Here is a 16,937-nt window from a genome sequence, read left to right on the forward strand (position 1 = left end):
ACTCAAGCGAACGCACCCTTGGTCCCCTGGTCCTCCACCCGTGGCACAAACTAATGAGTCACAACACATCTAGCCGCTGCCTCTCGCAAACACTTTTTCTGCTTGATTTCCTATTTCTTCTTGGCCCTTTGAAGCCATTGCTCGAGACGGTCGCAACTCAGTGCATGTGTGTGAGCGTCTCTCACCTGCTATGAATAATTGATCTGTTTGTATCTAGTCCCTTTTATATGCAAGGAGGCAGCAGCTGCAGCAAGGTTTACTGTTGGTTTTAAGGCGATGAGCTATTGGATTGGGAGTCTGGGGGGGTGCACTCAAGTAGAAACACCCCCCACTTAATTTTTCCCAAGCAGGTCCCGTTTTACCGAGATCTGATAATCCCAAAGTGCAACCGTGCCAGTGCTAAATATTAAACCACAAAAGGCTTTTAACAGCGTTCACTGTCGCGGAGACGCTTGTGTTCAAGGCTCAAGAGTGTCACGTTGAGTCACCTTGAGGTTGCGGGGAGGGGGGGGGGGGGGGGGCGACACTGGGAAGGAACATGGAGTTCTTGAACAAAGGCCGCACCTTCACAGTTCATATTCTTTGCATGGTGACGACATTTGGGAAAAAAAACCTGACATCTGTTTTGTGGTTGTCTTGAAACTTCTCAGCCTGCCATTGCCAAGACAGGTTTGAGCTCACTGTGGGGCACAAAATGTATTTTATGCAAAGGCTCGGGTTAGGAATGAAATTGGATAACCTGGCAAAATCATTGGCTACTCCAATGGAAACCCTCTGCGAGACATTCTCATGTTTAAACCTTTAAATTTGACCTTAGCACTCAACTGCTTTATCCAACCTATGCTGGCAGGACTAAAATCCGGTGCTCAAAGTAAGCGCATGTCCACTGACTCATAAAAGGAAAGATCTCAGTGTATAGACTGCAACCACACAATAGACCACACCTGTGTTGAAAGCGTCTCCATCAACTCGAGCGACTAAAATGTCCGCACAGTCAATCATGGACTGACAGCATCATTCTTCTGAGATGAACAGGTGGAAGTGAAATGAACTGATGGCTGCCATCTAGTGGTGAATGGTGTTATTATAATGTAAAACTGATCAGGCGCAGAAAGGGATACTTTTTTTAGAATGTTGACCATCCCTGAGCTAGACAGTGCCCAAAAATATTTGTCTCCCAACGGTAGAAATATATGCCCTCATGCACGATATGCTAGTACAGCAGTCCTCAGATTACGACAGTACCAACAAAAATGTTTTGAGATTGACAAATTGTGCACAATGAGCTAGTTTGCGCAGCCACGAGCTGAGTCGCAGTGATTTGTTTTCACGTGACCACTTCCTATTTTGGGCTGTGTGAGTGTGTTTCATTAATTACTGTAACTATGACTTCATTACCACGTTAGCGTGGGTTAGCGATCGACTGCGGCCACCACCGTGAACTTCACATTTGTGGAGTCAAGGTTATGAGTAATCGCACACAACCCTCAGCAGTTGTTTGTTGGCTTTTGAATTGGCGACGATTGCATTTCGAATGCTTTCCATCAAGGTAATGGCACTACAGTATATCAACTATAGGCACACTTTGGATGATTTATGTTCGTTGAAAGGAGCCATTAGTTCGCTCACACCAGCGTGGCGCCGAGGCCGCGCAATGTTTCGTGCTTGGTTTTTTTTTTCAGTTTGTTGCCGTGATGAATGAAAGTGATTGCCTTCAACCCTTCGACAGAGACTTTCTTTGGATCTGAATGGCATGCGCGTGAGTGTCCGTGTTCTATGAAGAGAACGCTTCGAGAGCCCGAAGGAGCAAAGAAGCTCCTGTGTGTCTGTCAAAGTGACCAGGTGAATTTGCGAGTACTCGAGGTCGATGAAGTTCGCATTATTTCCAGTGTGCATATTAAACCTCTGCATCGCGCTTCCCTCAATTCCGTCTTTGAAACAAACGAACTTCGCCGCCATCATTCCGTGCATATTTTTAGCTGCTTTTCTGAGAAATTGGGCCGTCACTTGCCCGGACGCTAATCTTCTTATCTTTTTTTAACGTTCAAGCATCCCTCTTGTTTTATCACGCTTGCCTTTGTTTAGTGTTTGTTTGTAGATAAGCACTTTGAACAAATCGGATACTTCATCTGTGTGGCTGCAACCTTCAACTGACTCTTATTGTTTGCCCACGCACAATGTTACAGTTAATTTTATCACCCATCTCTCCTTGGAAAAAGAAACAATCACAAGTCAGCCGATACGACTAACAATTTCAAATGGGGGGGCGGTTTATTTACTTGCCTGCATGGAGGACAAGGCATTTATTAGGAAGAAGGCATTTTAATTTCATAAGAATATTCAATGAAAAAATATTGGGTACTTTTTTTCCCAAAAATGTTTCATATGTTGTACAATATTTGGTTGTCTTCACCCGGACTTTTTGTTTTTTTTTTTTTTTTAATTATTATGACCTCATAAGCATTTTGTAATCTCTTGGTATTGTGTGTGTATGTATATATATATAGATAGATAGATAGATAGATATAGATATATATATTAGAGCTGTCAGTTTAGTGCGTTTTTATTGGCATTAATTTAAATGAATTTTAACGGGATTAATTTTTTTCTCGCGAGATTAACGCGGCACACGTCACAAGCGGATGTTACGTTGCTCTATAAATAAACCAGAAACAAAACAACAAGCGCGCTGCAGAAGTCCACGCCCATGTCTGTTTTGCCAGCCACGGCAGCGCGAGACACCGAAAACGGATACTTAAAGAGTTTATGAATGGAAAGTTTACTTTTAAAAAGTTGCCAGATTGCTCCACTGACAAGACCAAAGTTACCTGTATCATGCAGGTATACGATGTATGCCACTGACGCGATTGTTACTTGTTTGGAACTATTTTGTGTGGAAGGTTACAGTGTTCCGTGTCCATATAAATAGAACGGGTGGGGCTTCTCTGTGTTCGTCTGACAGTGACGGTGAAGTTCAGCGGTGCAGTGGTAGCGACCGAGCGAAAATAAAACGTCTCCAGTGTTGTCATCGAACCAAGTGTAGTCATCCGAAATGATATCTACACAAAACCGTAGAGAGACTTGCGCGCAAGAAGGACCAAGAGAATCAACATAGCCTGACTGCTTTGTTCAAAGCAAACTTGAGAAAAACGAAGTATGCAACCATGGCTTAAATCCACTATAGGCTGAGTACTAGTTTACCTTAGATGTGCACTTTATAATGTTATATTGCTCTGTTTTGATTCCATCAAAAGAGCTGTTAAAGCAGCGGTTATGTGACAAAATATATTTTTCACTGTTGTTGATGGACAGTAATATTGTGTGAGAGATTATGTGTGAATAACTGCTCCAAGTGAAAAATGTTCATGTAAAATTGAAAGTCGAAATTGTTATTTCAGTAAATATTTGCATTTTGCACATAGAAAACTGATTCATGATTCCATGTTGATGAGAGCATTAAAATGGGGAAAAATAGGACAAAAAATATAAAAGGAAATTCAGAAACGATAAAAAATGCGTGAGTAATCACGATTAATTTTTAGCGAACTTGAGTTAATTATGACAGTTGCATTTTTAATTTGATATATATATTTTAATCGTTTGACAGCTCTAAAATATATATATATATATATATATATATATATATATATATAGGAGAATGTTAGAGATGGAGATACCAGGTAGGAGACAGAGAGGAAGGCCAAAGAGGAGATTCATGGATGCCGTGAGGGAAGACATGCAGGTAGTTGGAGTCAGAGTAGAGGATGCAGAGAACAGGGAAAGATGGAAATTAATGACTCGCTGTATATATATATTTTTTTTTCTATCTCCCCCCCGCACTATAAGGCGCACCTTCAATGAATGGTCTATCTTAAACTGTTAAAACTGTTTTCATATTTAGGGCACACCGCATTATAAGGGGCATAAAAGAGAAGCTACAATGGTGGTCACTGTTACATTGTGTGTCCACTAGATGGAGATACCCTCAAGAGAATTCAATACAATACATTTCTATCGAGCCTTCACAACCACATGCAGCTGTAACAAAGGGCTTGACGGAACATTTAAAATGCTATGTCCAAGAAATCAGATTATTGATCCATAAGGCGCATCGGAATACAGAAAATACGGTGTGTAAATATATATAAAAGCTAAATCTGATGGAGGTGGCAGGTGTTGCATGTCAGAGTTTTACCAGCGAACCTGATTGGAGGCTTTGGCCAGTAACTTTCGTTCCACAACAAATGGGTTATCTTGTGGACAGACTGAACATGAACATTTCCTTCCCTGATGTCTTCATCCAACGTGAAATCCTCCAATCCTAAATTCCGGCAGAAACCTTGCAATTCAGCCATCATTTTTGAATCATGACTGGTAGTGAATAGACAAGAAATTTCTGTATACAATTGACATTTGAGCATTGTTGCGTTGATATGGACCATCATCTTGGTGAGTTTTCAATGAGAGCCAAGTGACTGACAAGAAATCCACGGCCACGCTCGGATGTGAATGCGAGCGGGGCCATGAAGTCCCACCGCGGGAACTGATTAAACCGTAAATCGGCACAACACCATTAGGATTCTAATGCGGCGTTTCTGAGCATATCATTTGCACACAAAGCTGACACAATCACAGAGGAGCTCAACCACAAAAACAACCAAACACAAAAAAAAGATATAAAATGAGACATTATTTGACATAGCTAAGACATTTTTTTAATGAGTCTTTTACTTATTAGGAAAAAGGATCCTAATGAGGCAGTTAAAGCGCTGGCAAAAGCAGACAACAACAATAGATGGGCACGTGTGTAATTGAAGGCAGTTACTTGCTACGTCAACGCCTCTGCAGCAAAAACACATTTTTACTTTTCTGGAATGTTCTTTCTGGTCCTGCACAGTGTCATTGATGGCTGCTACTTTCCTTTTCCTTTCCTAACTCCTGCGCATGGAAGAGCAGTCTGCAAACCCAGCACAGCTTTATGCCCTGCCAATGACAAATGAGACCAAATCGATGCCATTTGGCAGACGAATTCGGCATCAGGGCAAGTGGGGGGGGGGGGGGGGCTGTTCAAGCTTAATGGCGGCAATCAGTGCCCCTAACATCATCATAAACATTTTGAAATGTCAACGCGAGATGATGATGAGTGTTTATGAAGCCCTGCGCGGAAATGGCTGCCTTTCTTGCGTTGCGTGCAACTTAATTAGAATAAATATGCAATCACCGACTCACACTGGAAAACCTCAGAAGAGGATGTTTTATTCTGAGAAGAGCCTTCCCCGCTGGGGAGGGCGGATTTATATAAACTCGTATATTTAGAGCGGGTTTCTATGTAAACCTCATCGATGTCGCATCTTATTATTCTTTTGGTCCAATTTGACGCAGTAAAATGAGATGATGCAGGGTTGGAAGCAAGTTACGGCACGAGGAGCCGAAATGACCACTGTTGAACTGTGCATTCTGTGTGTACAAGGTGGTACCGAATTTCAGGTCTACATCCTCAAGGGAACCTTGATGCATTCCATGCCCATATACGGTCATGTAATTCGAGCTAGGTCACGCTGTATTTTCATAATTATGCAAATGCTTTTTGATCAACTTCTATTAAATATCATGGGGATGTGTGGCATTGGACAAAGTAGAATTCATAAAATGTTGATGGAAGACGTCTGTCAACATGGCGGACCCAGAAATGTGTTTACCACTTTTTGGAATTATCATTCGAGTGGTTTGTGGTGTGAACGGAATGACAAGATGAAATATCCTTCTATCTATTTTGTACCACTTGTCCTCATTAAAACGGCAAGTGAGCTGGACCATGTGTGTGTTCGTCACCAGTGCACAAACTATCGGCTGTTAAAAAACTGCAGTTGTTTACATTCAAACTCAGCTCCTAGGAAATGAGAGTGACCTCATGCACGCTGTGAATGTGAGATGACAAATTCTGAATCCCGGCCATAGACAGAACAAGAAGGCCCCCCAAAAAACAAAAAATTGAACACATTGAAACAGGAAGACAATGCAGAAAGCGATAGATCATCTGTATCCCTTTTGGGCACCAGCGTCATTAGAAATAAATAAATAAATGCATATTTATGAAAATACCAAGGTCTAGGGTCGGTATTTCTCCTTGATGATTTTGCATAGCTCCAATGTGTAGCTCCAGAGCAGACCAAGGTTACGATAGTTAATGAAAATTTATGGGGAAAAAAAAAGGAGAAACAATTTCATCAACGAAATAAAAACAGAAATGCTTTTTAAAAAAAAGTAACTGAAACTACAACTTGTATTTAAAAAAAATGTTAAAAATACTCCAAGTATTAAAAACGAACAAACTAACAGGAAAGCTAATAAAAATGAATGAAACAAAGCATTTTGGAAAACATACATCCTAATAAACACTCTAAAAACGGATTTAAATAAATAAATAGACAAATAAATAAAACAATTCAAAATGAAGTAAAAACTCATGAAAAAAAAATCCAAAACGACAAGAACCCTGGAACAGACAAGAATTGGCGATCAAACGCACGACCCTGACAGATGCATCCCGGGCTCTCCACTACGCTCTCTTCTCTATCTTGATGCTCTTTCTGCTGATGTGAGGCGCTGGGTCAGTTGCCAACTCGACTCGAGTCTGTGCCCGCGACGGTTAATTTGACACGAGGAGACTCGTATCGCGCGCGGTGACACAAAGGGAACAAGCCCCATTAATAATGCCCGTTAAGATGCTTAATCTGCCCTCCATCAATTTCTCCATTGACACACACACACGACAAAATCATCGGATGTCATTCCCGCTAGTTCTTTTAGCATTCTGCCCGCGCTTGTCCGTCACAGGAAATAAAAAATCCAAACACGCTAGATGTACACAAGCTCGCCGGAGAATGGAGTGATGGCGCACAGCTTGCCGCCTTAACTCGGCGCGCCAGCAGGAATTTTACATCACCCTTCGTGCATGACGATGCTATGTGTCAACAACGGCGGGAAGGTATGTTCATGCATGTTGGATGATGTTGACACACATATCCATCTGATCCCTGAGGCCATTGTCTTCTTGCTATTCGGCCATTGTCTTCTTGCTATTCGGTAGATGTTGCCAAAACCTCCACATCTCCTCGGTTTTGGGGGGGGGGGGGGGGGTTTACCCTTTCAGGGACTGCGGTTACTACAGTTGACAGCTCATCAAGTTACAGTGAAACTCCTCTACAACGAGACCGACATGGGCGAAAATATCCCCTAGTGTGAAAAAAATCTTCATGCATTAACATCATTCCCACTCTCCTGCCCCCCATACAACGAAAAAAAACCCTGTTGCGTTATACAAAATCTTTTTCTCTGCTCTTGCCTCGCAACGAGATTCACTACAACGAAGTCTAATCCAACAGCGACCTCTACTGCTTCGTTTGGAAACTGCAACAGCAACCACTACACCTGTTTACACATGTGCAGTAGTCCAGGAAGTATTTGTTATTGTTAGTTTCAGACCCAGCAAGAACGTTGCATTGCTAAAATGGCTACAAAACGGACCTTTGGATGTCAAGCAGCTAAGACAAAAAGAGCTCTGACGCTGGAAGAAAGGTTAAAAATGATCAAAATGAAAGACGGAGGAAGCAAAATAAAAGACATCATCCAAGAAATTGATGTAAGTGAAAGTGAATGCTGATCCTAAATTTCGCAATTTCTTTCCCTTTTTTTCTTTCTACGCTGACTATATGAAGTGTCAAATTAGCGTATGCTCATACTTATGCACTATTAGAATAAAAATAAAGAGTACACATATGTTTGTGTGTGCGTGTATGTGTGTGTTTACATCTGAGATCAAATTTGCTACAGTGAAAACCCCCCTGTTGTGAAAAATTTCTTGCTGCAAACATGATTTCGTTGTAGTGGAGTTTCACTGTATCACGATTGAAAATGAAAGGGTTAATAGGTGGCATTGCAAGTCCCGGTGTTAAGGAGTTGGTTTTTACCCTAATTTCCTCTGATGGGGAAAACGTTTCGAGGCCATAAAATACCAAACAAGCCAACGAAAAAGTTATGTTTGCCATTTGCTTTGCCACCATGGAGAAATACAAGACTGGGTGGAACTAATACATAGCTTATTGGACAGGCGTGGATGCGAATTAGGGGCGTAAGAAGAAAAAAAAAATTGGGGAGAAAAGTAGAAAAAAAATGGAAGATGCATGGAATCAAGTGCATCGAGTGGAAGGGAATCGAATTGTTCCACTTTAAAATACATTGCAATACGTATCGAATTTTCTGTTGGAGAGACATCTTTCAAGCAACGGTTACATTATATTTTATTTTTATATTTTATATTTATAGTAGCGACAAGTTCATTCATATATTTGCACGCACACACACACACACACACACACACACACACACACACACACACACACACACACACGTACACTTGATCAATAAACCAGCATTTTACTTAAGATGTCAGCGAGCACATCGTTCTTTGCAATCATCTTACAGTGGAAATACAGCCAGGTCCAATCGTAGTCTTTAGAGAGAAAACTCGCTTGTCCCGTCTGGCGAGTGCCACAGTCATGCAGCTCGGCAGTCCCCCTCCTATTAGCGTGCATGGTTTATTCATGAGGGCAAACCTGTGTGAACCTTGTCGCATTTGCATTCGGCACAATAACTTCTCATTGTCTATCAAGGGACTATATCCGTCCCATTTGGTTCCTTTATCTATTTCTATTGCTCGGTCTTGCAGGAAAAAAAGGTTAGCTTAAAGATTAAGGGGGTCAAAGGGGGGCAAAACAACCTTCTGCGGGGTGAAAACAAATTGAGACCGTCTATCATCTCTGGTTAAGAAGGCGGGGTTAGGGCTTGTAATTAGCTAACGTGACCCAGAAACAATAATCTTCTTTCGAGGCTTGTGTAGTATTGTCAAAAGATAACCTTACACGTCCATTTTGTAACATAATGAGATTCTTTGTGTACTGCTAAGTGTGCTACTCAACAACTGATTAAAAAAAAAAAAAGACAAACTGAAGAATTCACAATAGCTGCCAAAATTTACTTTTCGATGAATGTTGTGAACACTCATAACACTGTCAAAACAACAACGCGTTGACACAGTGTATCAACCCTATGTAAATGTTGTCCTTTTAACTTTAAATAACTGAACATTAATGTCCAAGGTCCCTCACTGTTCATTTTTTTTCTCCTTAGTCCCATTTTAAATCCGTCCCCGTTGTGATGTACTAGCCTTATCCTAGCTAACTCTTAGATGGTTTCCTTCAGGTTTGCAAGACTCCATTTTGTTTCTTGCTAGGATGGCGTGAGAGGCCATGCTGGGCTTTATTGACTGACTGCTTAAGGCGCAATCTCACAGAGCGGTGAAGGTTTGCTATTGTGTGCTCACGTAACAAATGCCCCCCCCCCCCCCCCCACCAGGGTTTGTTCAAGGTCGCAAAGACGTTCCGTGAGATTCGGCTTAAAACGGCTGAATTTCATGCTCATAGCTGGCCAAATATTTGCATAGATGCAAGGGTCATCCAAAGAGTCCTCGCTGAAGACGATTCGCTAGGACCCGTTCTGACTGGAATCCGGATATTCAGATTCGGTGTTAGTTTTCAGCGCCGATTCGTGTACAGCCCCAGGTTGAAACAACCCTTGCAACCTTATTGTCAAGAAGTGTGGGCTGAATGGATTTAGGTCTACAAGGCATGTCATTTCAACTACAACTATTGTACTGTACATACGGTGCCATGTTTTTGCAGGCCGTGCAAATAGAAGGCGTCTGTCAGGAGAGTCTGAAGAACCAGTGGAGCAAGGGGGCAGGGTTTATTCGCGTACGTAAGAGAAGGTGCACGTCAGCGACTCAGAAGTGTGTCACAATCTCAAGCACCATCTACATTGCCATCGTCTCACATTTCTTTTGTGTCGGGCTTATCGTTGCCTGCCTGTCTGTCTTTCTCCTGCCCGCTCGGATCATTTTCCCCATTTTGCCATAAATCTAATTCCACCGAGGACACACATGCATGAAACAAAGCGTTAATGGAAATTGTATGCAAGAAATAGAATTAGTGATAGGCGAGTGGGATCGTTCTCCTAAATGATGGTACCTCGTGGACGGATGAGTCGTCGTGGAGTCAGGAGACTGTCATGACAACTAAAATGTCAAACTAAAATGTTGCGCTAATGTTTTTGGTGTTGCGTTGCTGTTTGCTTACTGTTAAACGGACCAAGATGAGAAAAATCCATCTCAATTACCACACCGAGCTCAGGACCTGAACCAAAAAAAAATATATATATATGTTTCTTGTTGAATAAATAAAGCAAAGCTTTATTTCCCGAGAGCAAGGCAAACCTATTTACTCCGTCAGTCCAGGCCGAGCATGATACGCCTCTACAGAAATGGCAAAATGATTGAGGTAGAAAAGAGATGACAATAAGGAAGAAACTGCTTTCTAGTTGACGGAGAAAAACATCGTTGGTAAAACATGCCATCCCTGTTTTGATAGAGGTCAAAATATTTTTTCAAGACGCATTCTGACAGTGCTCAACAGCATGAAAAACAGGGGGAATACCCGCATGTGGTGTGTTGCCCACCGGCAGGGTTTAGCAACCCGCATTCCAGCCAAACCCAGGAGAGCATACGCCTGTTCAGGTGTCACAACAGCGTGCTGAATGACTGTTAAAGGTCGGTGAAATCCGACGCTCAATGTCACAATTTTGTTGTGCCTCGGTGAGAATGCGCAGAAAAAAAATATATGCTTGTCTCTTTGGCAGAGAGCTCCCGGCATAAAAGACCCCGGATTATAGGGTTACTTAAAAGGCAACGGGGGCGTATCGATTAGAAGCAGTGAATCAGACCTTCTCTGTATGGTGAATAATAAACTGAGTGGAAGGCAGCCAAGAGTTTGTCAGACGCAGCTTGCCAAACGGCCCATGTGCCGGGCTCATTTAAGACGCGAAGAAATGTGGCTAAGTCACATCTCCTGTCCCGCAGGAGCTGGCAAATCATGTCGTTGATCAAGAAGTGCCTCGGAGCTTCTTAACACGTTTAAATAAACGCTCCACAGCCAATTTCGCTGGCAAATGGACCGATCGCGGCCTACGTCGGCTGGTTGACAAGCGGCGGCAATGCAAGAGAGAGCAAAAGGCTCGTCGTGGATCATCCTCAGAAGGTGGCGCACTCGCTGTATGAAATCGCATCATTTGTGCTGCTCGGGGACTCGCTTGGAGGGGTCGTTATTGTTTGTTCTCTTCTGCGCTGTGGGCGTAAACACAGCGGCTTCGGGCTGTGTGGGGCAACGGGGGACAATCCTTATGTTTGCATAGAAATGATCGGAAAATTTGTGGAGCATTCCCTCTGGACTGATGCTTAGTTTCGACTTTATCGACAAGAGGGTCTGCCTCTAATTTGCGTCTTTTAATGTGCAGGGTGCGGGCTGGAGTTCCTGCTAGTTCTCTGCGGCCTGGAGTTTTCCTGGTCCTGCCCGCGTCACTGCATTTGCTACACGGCGCCGAGCACCGTCTCCTGCCAAGCGCACAACTTCCTGACGGTCCCTGAAGGCATCCCGCCCGACAGCGAACGGATCTTCCTGCAGAACAACAAGATCCACCGGCTTCTCAGAGGTCACTTCAGTTCCAACACGGTGACCCTCTGGATATACTCCAACAACATCACATACATCGAGCCGTCGACCTTCCACGGCTTCGCGCTGCTGGAGGAGCTGGATTTGGGAGATAATCGCCACCTGCGCTCGCTGGCTGAAGACACGTTCCACGGGTTGAACCGGCTCAGCGCTCTCCACCTGTACCGTTGCGGACTGAGCTCGCTTCCCAATAACATCTTCCAAGGACTAAGGAGCCTGCAGTATCTCCACCTGCAGGTAATTCCAACATCTTTCCCCATACAGTGAAAAACCTCTACAACGAAATCATGTTTGCAGCAAGAAATTTTTCACAACAGGGGGTTTTTCACTGTAGCAAATTTGATATCAGATGTAAACACACACATACAAATGTATGTGTACTCTTGATTTTTATTCCAATGAGCATACACTTATTTGATACTTCATATAGTCAGTGGAGAAAGTAAGAAAAGGGAAAGAAATTGCGAAATTTACGATCAGCATTCACTTTCACTAACATCAATTTCTTGGAAACTGTCTTTTATTTTGCTTCCTCCGTCTTTCATTTTGATCACTTTTACCCTCTCTTCCAGCATCAGAGCTCTTCTTGTCTTAGCTCCTTGACATCCAAAGGTCCGTTTTGAAGCCATTTTAGCAACGCAACGTTCTTGCTGCATCTGAAACGAACAATAACAAATACTTCCTGGACTACTGCGCATGTGTAAACAAGTGTGGTGGTTGCTGTTGCTGTTTCAGAACGAAGCAGTAGAGGTCGCTGTTGGATTAGACTTCGTTGTAGTGAATCTCGTCGCGAGGCAAGAGCAGAGAAAAAGATTTTGTATAACGCAACAGGGGTTTTTTTCGTTGTATGAGGGGTAGGAAAGTGGGAATGATGTTAAAGCATGAAGACTTTTTCCCACTAGGGGGTATTTTCGCCCATGTAGGTTTCATTGTAGAGGAGTTTCACTGCACTCACTTCAAGTTCATTGGAAACATTTTAATTTACTCAAACAGAGCTCGCCTCTCTAAATAATCAGTTCATCACCAGTGCCTCGGCTTCTTTGCTCGAGGGTCAAAGCAACAGAAGCGAAGAGGCGGCATTTTACCAAGTCAGCACAACATTTCCACTTGTGTTTTAGGGCGCCGAGGCAAAAGATGTTTTCTCCGATTTTTTTATTTATTTTTTCCTCCCCGACCATCTACGAGTCATTACTATTCATCAGGCGCAGCTCATTAGTTTTCTACATTTTGCACGAGTTAAGATCAAAAGCCGATTTATTGGGGCATGCAATGGGGCATGCAACGGGTCAACCGTAAGGGGGAAGAGCAACCAGTTGCACATGCCCATATGGTGAGAATCTGAAAGATAACACCTCTTAATTATTTACCAAATGGATCTTGGGTGTGCTCGGTCCCACTTTAAGTCTTCACAAAGAACATCTTCAACCATGCTGGGAAAGTAAATTTGAAGGAACAGTTTTTGGAAATCCTGTTTTCTGTCATACATGACGGAGCCCCTCACTTCGAGCAAATCAATTTGGAAAGAACAAGGCCACATATGACAACTGCGGTCTCTTATGCTATGTCACTGACCTCGCAAACATTCCCAGACTGTAGAAAACACGTTCATGTACATTTTGCCGTGGATTTTTGTAATCTTAGTGTACCATTTTACCGATAGTGAAATTAACGACACTGCTTTGTCATCTGGTCTCCTCAGCAAAATCATCTGAAATTCCTGCAGGACGACACATTCGCTGACCTCCACAATCTGAGCCACCTGTTCCTCCACGGAAATCACCTGTGGAGACTCAACCAGAACACCTTTCGGGGTCTTCATGCCCTGGATCGTCTCCTTCTGCACCAAAATCAGATCGAGTGGGTTCACCACTTGGCGTTTCATGACCTCAAACGTCTCACCACCCTCTATCTGTTCAACAACTCCCTCATGCAACTGTCAGGGAACAGCCTGGACACGCTGCCCGCTCTAGAATACCTGCGTCTCAATGACAACCCCTGGTCATGTGACTGCAAGGCCCTCACGCTCTGGGAGTGGTTGAAACGTTTCAGAGGCTCAACGTCCTCTATAGGCTGCCAGGCGCCTATGGACATGGTTGGAAAAGACCTGAAGGAACTGCACAAGGAGGACTTCCCCAACTGTTCCCCAAATTCGGAATCCAGAGCCCAGACCAACAACTTATCCGGCACAGTCAGCCCACCGTCCATGAATCGCGGCGTAGTGGCGGGCTCTGGGGGGCAGAGCGACGTGGTGAACCCCTCCAGGGCCGGCCGTCCTCGCAACTGCGCGAAGAACCGCAGTCGGGGGAGCAAAGGGAAGGGCGACAACGAGGTCCACCACACGAAGGAGGTCATGGCGGACAAGGAGGATTCCTCTCCGGACTTCTCCGATGGCGGAAAACACGATCACACGTCCCCAGACGGCACCATCACTAGAAGAAAGCACAAGTGTGTTCCGCGGACCACTGTTCGACCCCCTAGCGGGGTTCAGCAAGCCAACAACCGGGCGACCTTATCCCGGCCCTTATTATATGTCTACGCCCTTGTGGTTGCCTTGACGACAACAAATGCTGACATTTTTCTGCGCTGATCTACGGCGGGTCTGGTCAAAGGTTACTGGAAGGAAGACGGCCCTCAACACACTTTATTGCTCCTGGCCCCTGTGTCTTTTTGTGCGAGTGTGATTTTGTCTCAGTATTGTATAGGAACCGTAACCATTCAGATGAGCACAAGCATAAAAACGTCCGAAAGACTTGCAGGGAATCCCAGTGACAAAAGGTTCATGCAGACCAAGCGTGCACTGCCACTAAAGCCAGGTTTCATGCTCATGTGTCTTTCTGTTGGTCTGTTTCAGCTCTGGACCTCCAATAACCAAATATTATGCAGAGGCGGGCATGACATCGCTGCAAGTCATAAATTTGGTCTTCTCCATCGTGCGATACAATTAAACTGGAGAGTCGATGACTGATTGTGTATACGGCCTCTATCACGCTCTAATTCCTTCCTTGCTAGCAGCAGGTCCAAAAACAGAAAAAAAATGTACATTAACAGATCCAGGAATGTAAATATTCCTGTTACAAAATGGAATTTATAGCCACTGTTGAGTCAAGGCCATACATGGTACAGAAAATAAGCTTACTCACAGCAAGACATCGCTACAACCAACTCCACACAGTAAGCTAGCAATTACCCCCGACCCCCTCCCCCCGACTCCCCCCCCCCCCCAACACATGAGGCTGCCTTCTCATTTACATACACACATTCGCCACTGCCCGACTGGATGTGAAGCTGCTAATAGTGTCGGGAAGCCGTGAACTGCCATGTGATATAACCCATTCGCTTGGTTCCGTCTTCGGGTGATGAAGCCACCAATGTGTCTGTATGTCGTGCTTTTTTTTTGTTGGGGTTTTTTTTTTTTTACTTTTCAAGACACGGCGTGGACTTAGCGATGAACCCATGCAGCGGGGCCAGCAGGAAAAGTCAAACAGGGCTTTGTCAGTTTGCACAGTGAACTGATGTCGAACTGAGCCCGCCAACCGACTGCTCATCGCAAACTGAGGAAGACATTTTATCCAGACTCACTTGTCATTGGCATACAAGACTCGAGGGAGGAGGAAAAAATAAATAACAAAAAAATAATAATAATATTTGTGGGCTGTGTGTGCTACCCGACTTGTGTGATTTGAGTCCAATACAAAAGAACCATTCAAAAGGAGCATGGCAAACGGGGAAAGACTTCTGCCCCTCATTCTGGGATCCGTCGCGATCCAGGACAAGCGCAACTGAGGTCCTAAAGGAATTCTGTGAAGCACACATTGACTGACGGACAACTATGTGATGTGCCAGCCAACTTCTGGAGCTAATGTGCCTCCCTCTAATGGACTACGATGGTATTTGTATTGATGATGTAACAATGGAACAGATTATCGTGCTGATATCTTACATTTCCTGTCAAACTATGAGGAAAAAAATATATATATACAGTATATCAGTGGCATCAATTATGACAACAGGGTTTTGACTCCTTAAAACAGGAGGCATTTTGATTTTATCGAGCAATTTTCTTTTTCATGCTATATTTTCAGAACCGTCATTTGTGAATGCACAAAGTTTTCATCATGCGTCCTCTCTCGTTCAATTGTTTTGCATCTGTGCGTTCTTTGTGTTGCCAGTGCGTTTCGCGCGGCCTCATCCCAAGACTCAGAAAAAAAAAATTCTAAAGATATTAAAATCTATATCTTCTTATGTCTCACCGTGGCAGCCCGAGTCTGTTTATTGATGCTCTGATGTTTTATAGACTTGCTCGGAGATAAATCAATGTCGCTTTCATTTTATTGCCGCTCCATTCATATATTCTTTTCCCCAGGTGAACAAGAAATTGGTCTGTCAACAAATGTGGATCTTTTTTCAGGTTCTACCCTCTATATTTTTGCTCTAGCTAACAGTCAAGCCCCCCCCCCACCCCCTGTGGAAATACAGCCGCAGCATGCAAAGAAATAGAATCCTCCTGTGCATCGTGTTGACACGTCTTTGCTCAAATACAAGAGGAACTCAAAGGAAGTTCATCGTCTTGAGTGGAGTGAAGAAACAAAAAAGATGCTGCAGTTTGATTAAAAACCTGAAAGCACGAGTGCTATTTGGAAAGTATTTTGTTTTCATGACTAAGCCTCGAGTATATTTTCTACACTTCTACGTGTTTCTGCGTTTTAAAAGACAGAATTTTGTCACGTGATGAACCGGCGCAAATGCCTGAAATTATTGAGAACAGCCTCCTACTCTCAGCATCAGCAACAAAACCACCAAACTCGCAACATATCAGCCAGACGTTGTCTTTGATGCAATAAGCCTCGACAAAGTTGCTGAAGAAGTCTCTATTCTCTGGCTTCATGTATAAGCGAGCAGTTCAATAAACGGGGAAAGCAGTGAGAGCGCATTTTTATTTATTTGTGAGAGCTCACGTGTGGGAGGAGCTAACAAGCTTGTTAGCGCACACGCAAACATCCATCACGATAGTTAAAACAAAGGGGGAAACAGACACAAATTTGTGAAATGATATAATAATAATAATACATTTCATTTCTAAGCGCCTTTCAAAACACTCAAGGACACCTTACAATCAAAACAAGATGTAGTCAAGATTATTTTCAAGTAAGACAAATATATATATCACATCCTACTTTATATTTGGCCTGAACGATTTTGAAAAATCCTTTTTTTTCCTCCGCTCAATATTGATATTGCGAGCTAATATGGGGTTGTTTTTTTTGAACAAACACACAATAAATTAATACTGGTAAATAACCCAACAATCAGTGTGGA

General features: G+C 43.4%; 1 protein-coding gene across 1 annotated transcript in view; it reads left to right on the forward strand.

The window, feature by feature from the left end:
* rtn4rl1b (reticulon 4 receptor-like 1b) overlaps nt 1–15,870 on the forward strand; it is a 148,103-nt gene extending 132,233 nt beyond the window's left edge. Inside the window, exons 2-3 of the mRNA XM_086126380.1 lie at nt 11,407–11,858; nt 13,321–15,870. Coding sequence (XP_085982506.1) covers nt 11,407–11,858; nt 13,321–14,208 — 1,340 coding nt within the window. The 3' untranslated portion in view covers nt 14,209–15,870. The remainder of the gene's footprint in view (nt 1–11,406; nt 11,859–13,320) is intronic.
* Nucleotides 15,871–16,937: the final 1,067 nt, after the last annotated feature.

The sequence above is a fragment of the Hippocampus guttulatus genome, chromosome 12 (genome assembly GCF_054856545.1).
Source record: "Hippocampus guttulatus isolate MCC_2025c chromosome 12, RoL_Hgut_1.0, whole genome shotgun sequence".
Taxonomy (NCBI): Eukaryota; Metazoa; Chordata; class Actinopteri; order Syngnathiformes; family Syngnathidae; genus Hippocampus; species Hippocampus guttulatus.